The sequence below is a fragment of the Pelecanus crispus genome, chromosome 29 (assembly GCF_030463565.1).
Source record: "Pelecanus crispus isolate bPelCri1 chromosome 29, bPelCri1.pri, whole genome shotgun sequence".
Classification (NCBI taxonomy): Eukaryota; Metazoa; Chordata; class Aves; order Pelecaniformes; family Pelecanidae; genus Pelecanus; species Pelecanus crispus.
The window spans coordinates 690,865-705,053 of NC_134671.1; the positions used below are offsets into that span (position 1 = coordinate 690,865).

General features: G+C 50.6%; 1 protein-coding gene across 1 annotated transcript; it reads left to right on the forward strand.

Annotated features, from left to right (window-relative positions):
• Positions 1-553: 553 nt before the first annotated feature.
• Positions 554-4,759, forward strand: LOC142596262 (killer cell lectin-like receptor subfamily B member 1B allele C). The gene is made up of 6 exons (XM_075725365.1): positions 554-668; positions 2,175-2,270; positions 3,663-3,791; positions 3,995-4,149; positions 4,422-4,537; positions 4,636-4,759. Exons 1-6 carry the CDS (start codon positions 554-556, stop codon positions 4,757-4,759), a joined length of 735 nt encoding a protein of 244 aa, XP_075581480.1.
• The last annotated feature ends 9,430 nt before the right edge of the window (positions 4,760-14,189 follow it).

Below are 14,189 nucleotides of genomic sequence, written 5' to 3' on the forward strand. Positions count from 1 at the left end.
TCTGTTTTTATTTTATTTTGTAAAAATCACAATTCTTCCAATCCTACTAGGAATATTCTGGGAGATGGCAGAGCCTCTGCATCATTCTTGCAATGACACCTTCTTTTTCCCAGAAGATAACCAGTTTGGACAGAGGGGAGCGAGGTCTGGAAGTGCCTCTTTGCAGAACCCCATATTTTGGGGTTGTTTTGGCTTCTTTTATTATTGAAGGTGTCTTGTGTGGGAGATTTCCTTTGGTAGCTTAGAAGACTGTGGCTCGACTTTGAATAGAAAAGGCTTCTTGGTGCTATCAGACGTTACTTTCCTTGATGTGAACTCATTCTCCCTGGCTTAATTCAGAAAAAACTACGTAAAGTTTCATTTTCAGGCCAGCCAGCGCATCAAACACGCTCTTTTGCAATCTTGCTCCCCTTGACGAGCGCTCAGAGGCTCGCGCTGCTCCTCGCAGACCTCTAGCTTGGAGAGGAGCTTGTCAAACCGAGCTGGAGGAGTGAAAAACCTCAGAAAAACCGGACTTGGCGCCTGCTGCATTGCCACTCTTCAAGCAAGAGGCATGGCTGATGGTCCTCTCGCCTCTGCCGCTGTGGCTGGGGAAATTATTTATGCTGACCTGGATATCGGTCCCGGGAAACGCTGCAGGAGACTGCATTCGCTTCCTCAGCCTGGCAGTAAGTGTCTCGTGCGTTTTGGGGGCTTTTTTTGTGGGGGCTGTGGTTGTGCTGGGAGACTCCCACCCTCCAGGTGGTGCAGGGAGGGGAAGGGGCCCATGGCTGTGGCGGTGTGATGAGGGATCCCGTCTGCTGTTTGGGATCCCTTCCGTAGTTTTGTCTTGAAACGGCTCTGGGGTTTCTTTGAAAACAGGGTCACCATTTCACTCTGTGGCCTGAGTCCTACCGTGACTCAATTAAAATGGGATTCTTCCACTGTGGAAACCAAGTGGGCTTGCATTAACACTTGGTGCCGTGGGGTTAAATACCGCGGTGGCTTTTCTGCCTGCAGCTGCCCTTGGCGTTGCCCCCCTTACACCTCCCTCCTCCTTCCTTGTGCGGCTGCTTTGGCTGCAGCCCTGCCAGCATCAAGCCTCAGCTTTGCACGATTATTTCTAAGCCCTGACTGCCCCCAGCTTGGCCGTTTGAACATCCTGGCATGATGGAAGAAGAAATCCCCACACCCAGCCTCCAAAGCTGCCCAAATTCAGCTGCTCTTAGGAGACCTGTGATGCTTAAGGGCAGCTGGTGTCTTTAGATGGCCTGATCCAAGTCTCAATACTCCGGGTTCATCTTTACTGCCCTCGTAGTGGTGTTTCACATCCCTGTCTTGCTTCCTTCCTCCGCTGCCTTGCTGCGGTGCTTCATGCTCTCTTTTCCTGCTGACTCCAGTTCTGGTTGCTGGCTTATGAACAAAACCAGCAGAAGGTTTAATTCCTGCTCTTTCTGCCCCTGGGAGGGACCTCTGCCTGGTGAGGCCCTCTTCAGTCACAAGCTGCACCCTCTTTCTTTGTGACAATTCATGATTCCAGCAAACACATCCCTTTTGATCTCAAAGGGCTGGGCAAAACCCATCTTCTGCTGCTGTGAAGCTGCACTCGGATGTTCCTCCTTTGCTGTTCTATTCGTAGGCCGATGAGGAACCTTAATTGCGGATCCACCTTCGGCCAAGGCGAGCTCTGGCTTTGTCCAGAAGCATCGTCCTGCCTCCCTCCTGTGAAACAAGAGCCGAGGACGGGTGGCCTTTGCCTGGCCTTGAGCTCTGCAGGGAGGACATGTGCTGCATGCTTCCCTGAGCAGGGTGGAGCTGGGGGCGGAAGGGGCTGTCTAACCTGGGTCAGATGAAGTCTCCTTCCAAGGAGAGCTTGGTCCGTCCAGGTTCAGCGGTTTTGCCCTGGTGTGGAGAAAGGCTGCCGTGGTGGGGCACGTCTCTCAACAACCAACCCATCATGAGCAAGTTTACCGCAGTGCCAGCGGGATCAGTGTGAAACGGAGGAGGGTGGCAGTGCTGAAATGCGGACGCTTGACCAAAGCTTTTGAACAATCAGCAGCAGAACCGTGGAGGGCTGCCAGGCTCTGAGCTGCGTTTGGGGACAAAATGGCCCAAATCTGTGCTGCAGGCCTGGCTGGCTGGATGTGGGATTGAGGGATTGAGTGTTTTTCTCCTAACAGCTCTTTCCCTTGCAGCATCGGGCTGCCCTCAGTGGCACCGAACCGCTCTCTGGGCCGGCTGGACCGGGAACCTCCTTCTCGGAGTGGCCGTGGTGGGGATGGGATGCTCCTGTGAGTAGCTCTGCTTGCCAGCACGGGGACAAGCAAAGGACAATCCAAAGAGCAGGGAGGGGGTCCCTGCTCCTGGGGGTCTGGCCCGGGGGCTTGTGTAGGAGGCAAATCTGCTTTTTATGATCTGCGTTGGGTGACGCACATCAGTGCAAGGTGTGGGGAAGTGGGGTTTTATCAGAATTGCTTAGAGCTGCTGGGTGGAGGAGACTTGGCTGTTTTGGTTGGCCAGCGAGGGGAAACCACTGGAAACTTCTCAGCTGTGGCAGGGTCAGGATTTGACACCCCGTGGCCGAGCTCAGGGTCACACGGAGCCCTGACAAAATTAGTCTTGCACCCAGTGTGATGTTGCTGGTGCCATCTGATGCTGCCCACAGCACCCCCAAACCACACCAAGCATGTGGAAGGGAGACTCAAGTGTCTGATGTAACTTGGCAAGGAGATCCTCCAAAGCGGGGGAGATCCACTGGATCTTGCGCTGGGGAGGGACTCGGGTGTGGATTTGAACTGTGGGGATGGATCTGCCATGCTTTTGGCACAGGGGTTCGGAGGAGGGAGCAAAGGGATCAGACTCGAGCTTCCCTGGGCACCGTGCCCTCCACGGGGCCGAGAGCTGCAAAACGCAGGTGATGCTCTCGGCATGTGGGAGCAACTTTGGGCGTGAGCCGGGGCATGGTGGCTTTGTAGGGATCTGCTGTCCCCATTGTAGGGTGGATCTGGGGCCAGCAGCGACCTGGGGATGATTGTTTGAACTTGGTGTGTGTCCAGTAGCGGAGAAGACCCCAAAATAAATCTGCTGGGAGCTGTCACGTGCACTGCAGGTGCCTGTGGGCTCGCTGTGCTGCAAGGGGTGGTCAGAAGGTGGCAAAGAGCCCTTCACCCTTGCGTCAGGCCCCTCTGGCTGCACAGATAAGGCTGGCGCAGCTTGTTTTGCAGGGGAGGCCGCTTCCGTAGCGGTCAGAGGCTACGGGGCTTTCTGCAGCTGTCCTGTTTGATGCCTCCATACCTCGTGTGCTGCCTCATGCAGGGGGTGCAGGGGCCACATCCTGTCGCCAGTGCAAAGCAGCAGTGGGGTGGAGGCAGTTCCAAGTGAGTGTGTGGGTGAGCTCAGAGGTGCTGACCCCGTACCCCAAAAGAAGACGGCCTGGGGTCTGCTCTGGGTTGGGACCCCAGGCCAGTTCTCACCCCCCTGAGATGCTCAGATCAAGGCTCAAGGTGAGCTGAGATAGCAGGAAGGATGAGGGGAGGGCTGGAGGGCTCTGAGCACCGGCTTGGGGTCAGGATCCATCCCAGACACTGCCCGGCATCCTGCTGGGGCCACGTGCGGGTAGATGTCGGTGGGCATCATGCCTGAGGGAGCCAGTCCCTCTCCCCTGCTCCATCCTTCCCTTGCAGTTCTCCACCAGCAGTCACAGAACCCAGGAAGCTGCAAAAACGGGAGCGGGAACGTAGGAGACGGCAACGCCACCCTGGAGAACATCCGCTCGGAGCTGAAGAAAGGTCTCTGCTTGTCAAAGCTGCAAGGTAACTGCCCCGGCCACAATGCATCTCCACACCATCAGCATTCCCAAGAACTTGCAGCACCCCTAAACTGGAGAACCAAGCAAAGCTCAGGGCATCCCCGTGTTCCTGGGGAGCAAGCAGGACTTAAACACTTGTCCTTCTTTGGATGTGCAGGGGCCAAGGTGGCTTCTTGGTGGCTGAACGTGGCACTGACTGTCTTTCAGAGAGTGAGGGGTGCAGGCTCTGCCCCACGGGCTGGGTGCTGCGCGGGACCAAGTGCTATTGGGCTGCCGACAGGTTCAACCCTTGGAACAAGAGCCGGGAGGACTGTGCGAATCGGGGTGCCGAGCTAATGATGCCGGGGGACCTGGATGATTTGGTAAAGGGACCGATGGCATCGGGGATGTGGGACGGGTGCCCGGACTGCACCCGAGGGGCTGCTGGTGGCACCTGGGGAAGGGCTGAGGGCTTGCCCCGAAATCTGGGATCAGCACCCAAGCCCCCGGGATGCCTCTGCCAGCGTCAGAGTGTGGGGGACACGGGTGGGGCTCAGTTCTGGGCTGGGGGCTGCACGGGGACAGGCTGGAGCCTGTTTTGGGATGGTGATCCATGGCACGTGGGCGTCACCCCCTGCCCTCTCCCCCGATACAGGATTTCCTCAATAAAATCCTACAGAAACCCAGCCGCTACTTCTGGATCGACCTCTCCCTCCCCTCCAGTGGGAAGGGCTGGACCTGGGTGAACGGCTCCCGCCTGGACCAGAGCCGGTGAGCGCTTTGGGGAGGGATGGGTGTCGGGGTGGGCACCTCCACCATCACCCGAGGGCCCCTCGTGCCGTGACGTGGGCTCCCTCCTGCACCCGCAGGTTCCCGCTGAGCCCCGGGGATGAAGGCAGAGCCTGCGGGATGCTCCGGCAGGACAAGATCGGCTCTAACAGCTGCAGCTCGGGATTGCACTGGATCTGCCAGAAAGAAGCCACCCAGCTCTGAGCCATGGGCCGCAAGCTGGGCTGTGGTCGGGAGAGACGCTTGGGGATGGGCCAGGATCAGGCCCTCATCGGGGGATGTGGAGCCAGTGCTGACGTTGTTGTGCACCGACCATCTCCTGCACAAATTAATCGTGACGCTAGCTGGGCTCTGTTGTGTGGTGCTTTCAAGCAAGTTTGCTCAGGGAGGGCTGGGAAGAGCATCCTTCTGTACCAGCCAAGCCTGCTTGTGCACGCACACCCATGGGCACGCTGTGCCGGTCCCTTTCTGCCCGGCAGCACTTGCCCCTGGCCCTGCCTCGGCCTGCCATGGCTCCAGGGTGCACCAGGGCCCCCATCCAGCCCCCTGGGGCGATGCCTTTGGGATTTCTGCCCATGCCAGCGTCCCCTTCAATCTTCCTCCTGGACCGTCCCCATCCTCAGGTCGTGCTTTCGCCCCAGGCGCAGCACAGCTCACCCAGGAGGTGGCTCGTGCCGGGCACTGGAGGAGACAGATGCTCACGGCATGGTGCTTGCAGCAGCATTGCAAAGGCAGAGAGAGGAAGTGCAGCCATGAGAGCGTTAGGGTTAGAAAGGCAAAAAGAGGTGGGGGGATTAAAAAAAATCCCAAACTACCACCCCAGCAAGTGAGGTCGCCATGAGGCAGCGCCTGGCCCAGAGCCCAAGGAGGGAGAACACCCAAACCCTGTTTTGCTGAGCAGAGGAGGGGGACGGGGGACCTGGGGACGGCTGCAAGTCTGAGCCACAGCTGCCACGTCGGCGTGATGGGGATAAGATGGTGATAAGAGCCTCTCCCTAGAGCAAAAACCTCCAGAACTAGGGTTTCCCCAGCGCAGAGCGAGCTGCAAAGCTCGCTGGGACTGCCCCAGGGTATTGCGCTGCTCCCATCCCCGCTGCATGGAAACAGCCGCCTGAGCTGGGATGCTTGCGGATGGATGGACTGGGAGCACTGGGAAGGGGCCGTTTGCAGCAGCCCTGATGCCCGCCCTTGCACAGAGCCACACCAGCACTGCCCTCGCAGGGGGGCAGCGAGGTTTCTTCACCCACCACCCAGCTGGGTTTGTCCCTGCCACCCACAGCTGCTGCTGGGGCTCCTGCAGCAGCACCTTGGGGGGGATCAGGATTCGGGGGGCCCTGAGAGCCCCCGTACACAGCCTTGCGCAAGCAACCGCACCCCTGTGCAGACACAGCCATCTCCCCGGGCTCCTCCTCCTGCCCCCAGCACCTTCTCTCTCCTTTTGGTGCACTGAAAACAGGAGGGTGCTGCCAAGAGCTGCCCAAGGGGAGAGCAACCACTCCCTTCCATCCGCTGGTGTTCCCAGCTCTGCTCGCTCTTCCCTGCCAGGGTCTCTGCAATGAGATGGGATGGAAAAGCTGGCATCACCCTCCGGCTCTTGAGCCCAGAAATAGCTTTGTCTGCTGCATCTGCCACCTGGCACCAGCTGCGATAGAAGGCTGTAGCTTTGGCCCTGTGTTTGTTGGCGGGTTGTTTTGTTTTGTTTTGTTTTTTTAAGCACTTGTTCTGTAAAAGGAACTGACCCTTTCAAGTGGGGAAGAGGCCCTGGCTGGGAGCTGGCAACTGTTCCTTTGTGGGGAAGGCGGATGGGATCCGTCGCCTAAAAACCATGCGTGTCGCTCTCGCGGCTGGTGGGTGAAGATGCTGACGATGGGCAGCCATCAGCTGATGCGCTTGGGAGGATGGTTTGGAGCTGATGCCATCCCTGCTGCCCACCTGTGGTGGTGCAATCCCCCCCACCCCCTTATTGCTCTTTCTCGTACACCTCTTTACGACCTCCGGAATTCCAGGCTGCAGCCTTTGTGTAGCGAGTTGGTCAGTTAAGCACCCTTAATTGTACCAGAAACTCCTACATGGAGAAGCAGAGAGCGGCTCTGTTCTTATCAAAATCTTCATATTATGGCTCATGAGGGGAGCAAGAACAAGCAGCTACCCCTGGCAGCCTTGGAACAGAGCGGTATCAGCGCTACTGGAATTCCAGCAACTACCGACCCGAACTGTGGCTTGGGTGGAAATTTACTGGTGGTTAAAGTCAATCATCTCACAATGCTATGAACAGCAGTCCTAGGGGAGGCCCTTTGAGCTCTCCTGGACCGCCGCGGGCTGCACCAGCATCTCCCTCTGATCGAAACGCCTCTCAGAGCCAGCGAAGCTAGCAGACCCTGACAGTTTGCTGCAACCAGAAATCCATCGCCGAAGACCGACAGTGGAGCCTGGGCTGAAACCCTTCACTCCTCGAGGCTCAACCCTCGCCCGTTGAGAAATGCCAAGACATTAGACGTATGTCACTGAACTCGAGGGGAATTTTTAACAGGTATACTATTATATATATGTATTCACGTTTGTTTGTATGCATGTGTGAATCAGTTTAAGTAGTCTGCAGATGTACGATTTAATTTCAAAGTGAGTCTCATACTGCTGCATTATCCTTATTCCTATTAAACCGTTGACCAAGTCTGAGACCAAGAGTGGGCCCAGCCGCACCCAGACTCCTCTCTGAGAAGGAGTTTAGAAAGCAAGGGGGTCTATTCCGAACCTCGTGACTCAACGGGAGGGTCCTCCTTATCCCCTACATACGCAATCCCTTTGCGAATCATTCCAACTCAGTGTAATTTAATTTTCCTTTATGCACTTCCATCTAGTAATAGAGTGAACCTTGCCATCTTCGAGTCTGTAACTAAGTCACTGTTTTGATCCATTTTGTCTAATCACATTGTTAATCACTGATGACTGAGTGCTATTAAAATATTACAATCAAATCCTGCCATTTAGAATCATAGAATCGTAGAATCATTTAGGTTGGAAAAGACTTTTAAGATCATCCAGTCCAACCATTAACCTACACTACCAAGTCCACACTAAACCAACCAAGGGTAGACCAGAGTGAACCATGTCCCCCAGTGCCACCTCTGCCCGTTTTTTGAACACTTCCAGGGATGGGGACTCCCCCACCTCTCTGGGCAGCCTGTTCCAATGCTTGACCACCCTTTCCGTGAAGAAATTTCTCCCAATATCCAACCTAAACCTCCCCTGGCGCAGCGTGAGCCCATTTCCTCTCGTCCTATCGCTAACTCCGTGGGAGAAGAGACCAACACCCACCTCACTACACCCTCCTTTCAGGGAGCTGTAGAGAGCGAATATGCTACAAGTAAATTCTAAACTGCTTCTAAATCAAACTGTGTAAAGTCACTCATTCACAATAAATCGACATAATCAGCAGGATTCACAAACCTGCATTTGTGACACAGGTATTATAACGAGTGTTACTGTGTTATGTTACTGTAGTAATATTACTGCATCAATAGCACTGTATTGATAATACTGCATTGATAATGCTGTGAGGATAATACTGCACTGCTAATGCTGTATTAATAATGCTGTGTTGGTAATACTGCATTAATCATGCTGTGTTGCTAATACTGTATTGATAATACTGCAATAAGAATGCTGTATAAATAATCCCATATCAATAATACCAGAAGGAGGGCGACAGAAAGCAAGCTAGAAACAGCCCCTGTAATAAAGTGCCCACAGTTGCTCACCACCAAGCACCGCTGCATCCGTTTTTAGTTTTGGTAATCTTCCCCATACTGTAAAGGCTCCTATAAGTTACATTTATTTCAAAGGCTTTCAACATGGTATAATTTTTCAACAACGCCAGCGGAGTAGGAACTCCTGTCAGCCATGAGCTGTACATTTCTCCTACTGAGTTTCCAGACCCAATACAAAAGGAGGAGCTGTTGGTTACCTCTCAGGCTAATAATTCCCATAAATTTCAAGTTTGATCCCATTGCAGCAGCATAATCTGTAAATCATTTCCCCCTACCCAAATCATCAATACAATAATCAACCACCTCGTGTATTTTTATGAAGAATTCTTACACCCTTACTGTTTTATCACTCTAGTGGAATGAATCCAGGACTCAGCTCCCTGGAGCTTTACTGCAGTATTAGTAGTCAGCAATACTTGGTAAGGCCCTTTCCACTTTTCGACGAGTGCTTCGTCTTTCCACGTCCATAGGTAGACCAAGTCTCTGGGCTTGAAGGGGTGTACTGGGGAATCCAAGGGCACAGGAGCTTTAACTAGAATATATCTGTGAAGAGAGTTAATAACTTGGCCCAAAGAACTGAAATAATTTTTCAAGTTCTGATCTCCACTTAAGTGCATCTGATTATCTTTTCCCGTTACATTTGCAACGTAAGGTCTCCCGTATAATATTTCAAATGGGCTAACTTGCTCGCTCGCTCGCTGTGTTATCCTGATTCTAAGTAATGCTAAAGACAAAACCTCTGTCCAGTTCATCTGAGTTTCTGGACATAATTTTCTAATCTGTTGTTTGATTCATCCTTTCTACTTTCCCGCTAGATTGTGGTCTCCACAGAGTGTGTAAATCCCATTTAATCTGCAAAAACTTTGACACTTCTCGGATAATTTCTGCTACAAAATGGGGTCCTCTGTCTGATGAAAATCCCTCAGGGACTCCAAATCTAGGTATTATTTCTATTAAAAGCACTTTTATTACCTCCCTGGCCTTTTCGGTGCGACACAGAAAAGCCTCTGGTCAGCCCAAATAGGTATTGACAATTACCGATAAATATTTAGATCCTTTACACTTTGGTAATTCTGAGAAATCAATTTGCCAATAACTCCCTGGTGCAGGGCCTCTTTTCACCTCTCCTGGTAAGGGTCTCTCTTGAATTTTGGGATTATTCCTCAAACAAGTCTCACATCCCTTTGTAATCCCTTTGGCAACGTTCAGCATATTAATGCCTGTTGCGTACGTCCTTGTCACTTCTGCTACAGCCTCAGCTCCCTTATGAGTGGCACTCTCTGTCCTTTTCATAATTTCTCTCATTACTTGAGGAGTAACTATGCATTGTCCGTCTGGGGTTTTCCACCATCCTTCAGAGGCCTTAATACAGTTAGGAAACTCAGCCAATTTCTTTTCTTTTTCTGTATATTCAGGAACATCAATGTCAAAAGTTCTTTCAGGGACTAAGGCTGCTGTCCTTACAGACAGAGCGGCTCGTCTTGCAATCTCATCCGCCTTTCGATTTCCTGTAATTATACCATTCTGTCCTGATTGGTGTGCTCTGCAATGTATCACCGCCACTTCCTTTGGCTTATTGACTGCTTCAAGCAATCTCAGAATTTCCTTGCTATATTTCATAGGATTTCCTTGCGATGAGAACAATCCCCTCTCTTTCCAAATTGCACCATGCGCATGTATTACTCCAAATGTATATTTTGAGCCCGTATAGATGTTAGCTCGTGTCCCTTCTGATATTTCTAAGGCTCGAATCAATGCAATTATTCAGCTTTTTGTGCAGAAGTGTTCACTGGCAATGATGCCTCTATCTCTTTCTCCAGAGTGACAACAGCATATCCAGCTTCCCGCTCCCCTTTGGTGACAAAACTGCTCCCATCAGTGAACAATTCCCAATCAGGGTTCCATAAGGGGACACCCCTCAGGTCTGCATGGCCTGTTTAGTTTGTAAACACTCATGTGCTAACTCTTCTTCTTCGTGTAAAGGTAATAAGAGATGCTGGATTTAAGGCACTAGATACCTTCACTGTTACGTCTTCTTGTTCGAGCAGTATCACCTGATACTGAACCATGCTGCCTGGGGACAGCCAATGATGTCCCTTCCGTTCCAATACCGCTATAACAGCATGTGGCACGTAAACAGTGATTTTCTGTCCTAAAGCCAACTTCCGTGCTTCCCGGACCAGCAGTACAGTAGCTGCCACTGCCCTCAGGCATCCTGGCCATCTGGCACTTACTTTATCAAGATGCTTTGAAAAGTAAGCCACCGGCCTCTTCCAGTTCCCCAGAGGCTGCACTAGTATTCCTAATGCTTGATGTCCTCTCCCATGCACATAAAGTTCAGAAGGCTTTGTTAGGTTCGGAAGAAATAGAGCCAGGGCACTCGAGAGCAACTTTTATTGCATCAAATCCTTTCCGGCAGTCTGGAGTGCATTCCAGCAGCTCTCCTGGCCCTTTAACAGCTTCGTATAAATGTTTAGCCATTAATCCAAAATTAGGAATCCACAGACGACACCATCCAGCCATTCCTAAAAGCGATCTAAGCTCTCTCTTTGGTTGGGGGGGTGCAATTTGACATATTGCTTCTTCACTCTCAGTCCCTAGCTTCCTCTCTCCCTGGGATATCTTGAACCCCAGATACATCACAGTTGTCTGAACAACTTGTGCCTTTTTCCTTGATATTCCATATCCTGCCAGTCCCAAAAAGTTTAGTAAACTTATGGTTGCTTCCTTGCATTCCTCAGCTGCATCCGCCCCCAATGGTATATCATCCACGTACTGCAGCAAGGTAACATTAGTTTTTCTACCTTGCCATTGCTCCAGTTCTTTCGCAAGTACATTACCGAAAATTGTGGGGCTGTTCTTGAATCCTTGGGAAAGTACCGTCCAGCGCAACTGCATTTTTCATCCTGTCGTAGGACTTTCCCATTCAAAGGCAAACAGCTTCTGACTTTGTTCCTCTATGGGGATGCAGAAGAAAGCATCCTTCAAATACAGCACTGTAAAATAAACATTGGAATCAATGATGGTAGTTAACAAGGTGTAAGGGTTGGGTGCCACCGGGTGAACATCCACTGATGGGTTTTTTTTCTGATTCATTGCTCTTAAGTCCTGGACTAGTCTATATTCCTGCAAGTGTGGCTTCTTAACAGGTAAGATGGGGGTATTATATCCTGACCGGCATTCTCGTAGCAATCCATATCTGAGAAAACTATTTATGATGAGTTCCAGCCCAACACGAGCTTCCAATTTCATAGGATATTGTCTCTGTTGTACCGGTCTGGCTTCCAGCTTTAATTCTGTTTTTACCAGTTTGGTTGATTTGGCTCTTCCAGGATGCTCGGTTGCCCATACAAAAGGAGTTGCAGTGTCTTCTATCTCCAAAAAGGGGCTGCTTAGTCCCTCCTTCTCCTTGTTTTTTGCTGTCTCAAGTAATTCCTGTAATACATATATTTGTGCTTCCCAGGCATTATTTGGCAGGATTCTTCTTTTATTTTTGTCGAAGGCTATCTACACCCCCAATTTAGTCCTTTCCCATTAGAAGTATCGGGCATTCTGGCATGTATAAAAATTCATGTTGAAGCATCCTGTTACCCATCTGACATTTAATCGGTTGGAAAAAGGGATTAACCTCCCGCTTTCCTGTTACACCAACTACAGAATATTTACTCATGGGTCCCTTGCAACTATTCAGTACAGAGTAGGTTGCTCCTGTGTCAACTAGAAATTTAACGACATCATTCCCCAGCCTAACATCAACCAGGGGTTCGGCTGGGGATTTCATTTCCTTGACCCCCGATCCCCATCAATCCGAATCTTCTACCACAATTCCAAGCAATTCTCCAGGCCTTGGAGAAGTGGCTGGAACGGGAGCCCAATTAGGCTGTCTTTTCGGGCACTCCTTTTTCCAATGTCCTTTCTCTTTGCACAAGGCACACTGATCTCTTTCTAGAGGTGCCCTCGAACCTGGTTGTCCTCCCAGTCCACGTCCTCCCATTCCACGACCTCTTCCTTTCAAGCCTCGACCCCTAGATGGAGCCTGAGCTTTAACAAAAGCAGCAGCCAATATGGCTGCACTCTGTTGCTTAGCTTTCAACTTTTCTCTTTCACTTTCCTTTCTTTCAACCTCTTCTCTGTTATTAGAAACTTTGTGTGCAATTTCAATTAACTGAGATATAGTCATGCCTGACATGCCGTCTACTTTCTGCAATTGCCTTCCAATTCATTCAATCTGAGGCAGTAAATGGTACCAACATTGGAACATCTTCATCTTCTAATTTCAAACTCCTCTTCCCTACACTACAGGCAGAACAGCATTGCGAAGCCTTTTTCATTTCATCCATCATCATTACATTAGAATCTGAAGTCAACATTTTACATTTTTTTGGGGTCTCACGGTCATTTCTTTAAGTAAAGAATAGATCTATATAAGTGTCCTGGGTTTTGTCCTCCATCAGAGAAGCGTAGGGGTGTCCTTCCCTCGGCTGCTGCTCCGGGTTGCTCCTGGTCTCGGCAACAGCTCACTGCAGCTCTCAGGGAGATGAACCTGCTGGAAGGGGAGATGTTGGTGTTGCAGAAGGCACGACCTAGCTCAAACACAGTCTAATACACAGCCAGCCCCACCATGTGGCTCTATTAATAATACGTCTATTTGTATTTAATTAGTTACAGGTATCATAATGAATATAACTGTGTTATATTACTGCAGTAATATTAGTGCATCGATAACACTGCATCGATGGTGACAGAAAGCAAGCTAGAAACATCCCCCGTAATCAAGTGCCCGCAGTTGCTCACCACCAAGCAGTGCTGCAGCACGCGGCAGCCGAGGATGCTGGTATTACTAATTAATCCTCCTTAGCTGAGCTTTGGCCACGATAACCTAACGAGTGGCACATCTGAACGAAGCAGAGAGGTTTCGAACCAGCTCCTGGTTTGAGCTGGGACAGAGTTAATTTTCTTCCTAGGAGCTGGTGTGGTGCTGTGGTTTGGATTCAGCATGAGAAGAATGCTGATAACACACTGATGGTTGAGTTGTTGCTGGGTACTGCTTACACCAGTCAAGAACTTTTCAGCTTCCCATGCTCTGCCAGGGGCACAAAGAGCTGGGAGGGGGCACAGCCAGGCCAGCTGACCCAAACTGACCAAAGGGCCATTCCATACCATGCGGCGTCATGGGCAGTATAGAAATTGGGGGGGTTGGCCGGGGGGGAGCGATCGCTGCTTGGGGACTGGCTGGGCATTGGTCAGCATGTGGTGAGCAATTGCATTGTGCATCACCTGCTTTGCATATCATTATTGTTATTATTATTATTATTATTTTCCCTTCCTTGTCTGTCCTATTAAACTGTCTTTATCTCAACCCACAAATTTTACTTTTTTTTCCTGATTCTCTCCCCCGTCCCAATTGGGGGGGGGAGAGTGAGCGAACGGCTGTGTGGTGTTTAGCTGCCTGCTGGGTTAAACCATGACAATAAGGTACTTCATCCCACTTATCTAACCTTCTACAGAATAGTATTATAACCACAGAATAGTATTATAGCGTTATAATATATAGTATATAGTATTATAACCACAGAATAGTATTATAATTCGAAGTTGCATTCTCTGGCCATTTTTCCTCACTCTCCAATTTATACTTTGGCCACCAATGATTACAATATTCAATCATTTCTCCTTTAGTGAGGGGATCTCCTCCACATTTGTCCCAATGCTTCAATATACAACCTAGAGGGGAACAAGGAGGTATTGTAGATCCCTGGGTGCCCATATTTTTACCCCAAAAGAATGTTTTCAACCAAGACCACATATATCCTAGGGATGTCTGCTGCCTCCCAGGAGCCCGGCTCAGAGATATCACTAGGAGACCT

Coding starts and splice junctions, on each gene's coding strand:
- LOC142596262 (XM_075725365.1), top strand. CDS start 554: ATGGCTGATGGTCCTCTCGCCTCTGCCGCTGTGGCTGGGGAAATTATT. Junction 669..2,174: donor TTCGCTTCCTCAGCCTGGCA/GTAAGTGTCTCG, acceptor TTTCCCTTGCAG/CATCGGGCTGCCCTCAGTGG. Junction 3,792..3,994: donor CTGCTTGTCAAAGCTGCAAG/GTAACTGCCCCG, acceptor ACTGTCTTTCAG/AGAGTGAGGGGTGCAGGCTC.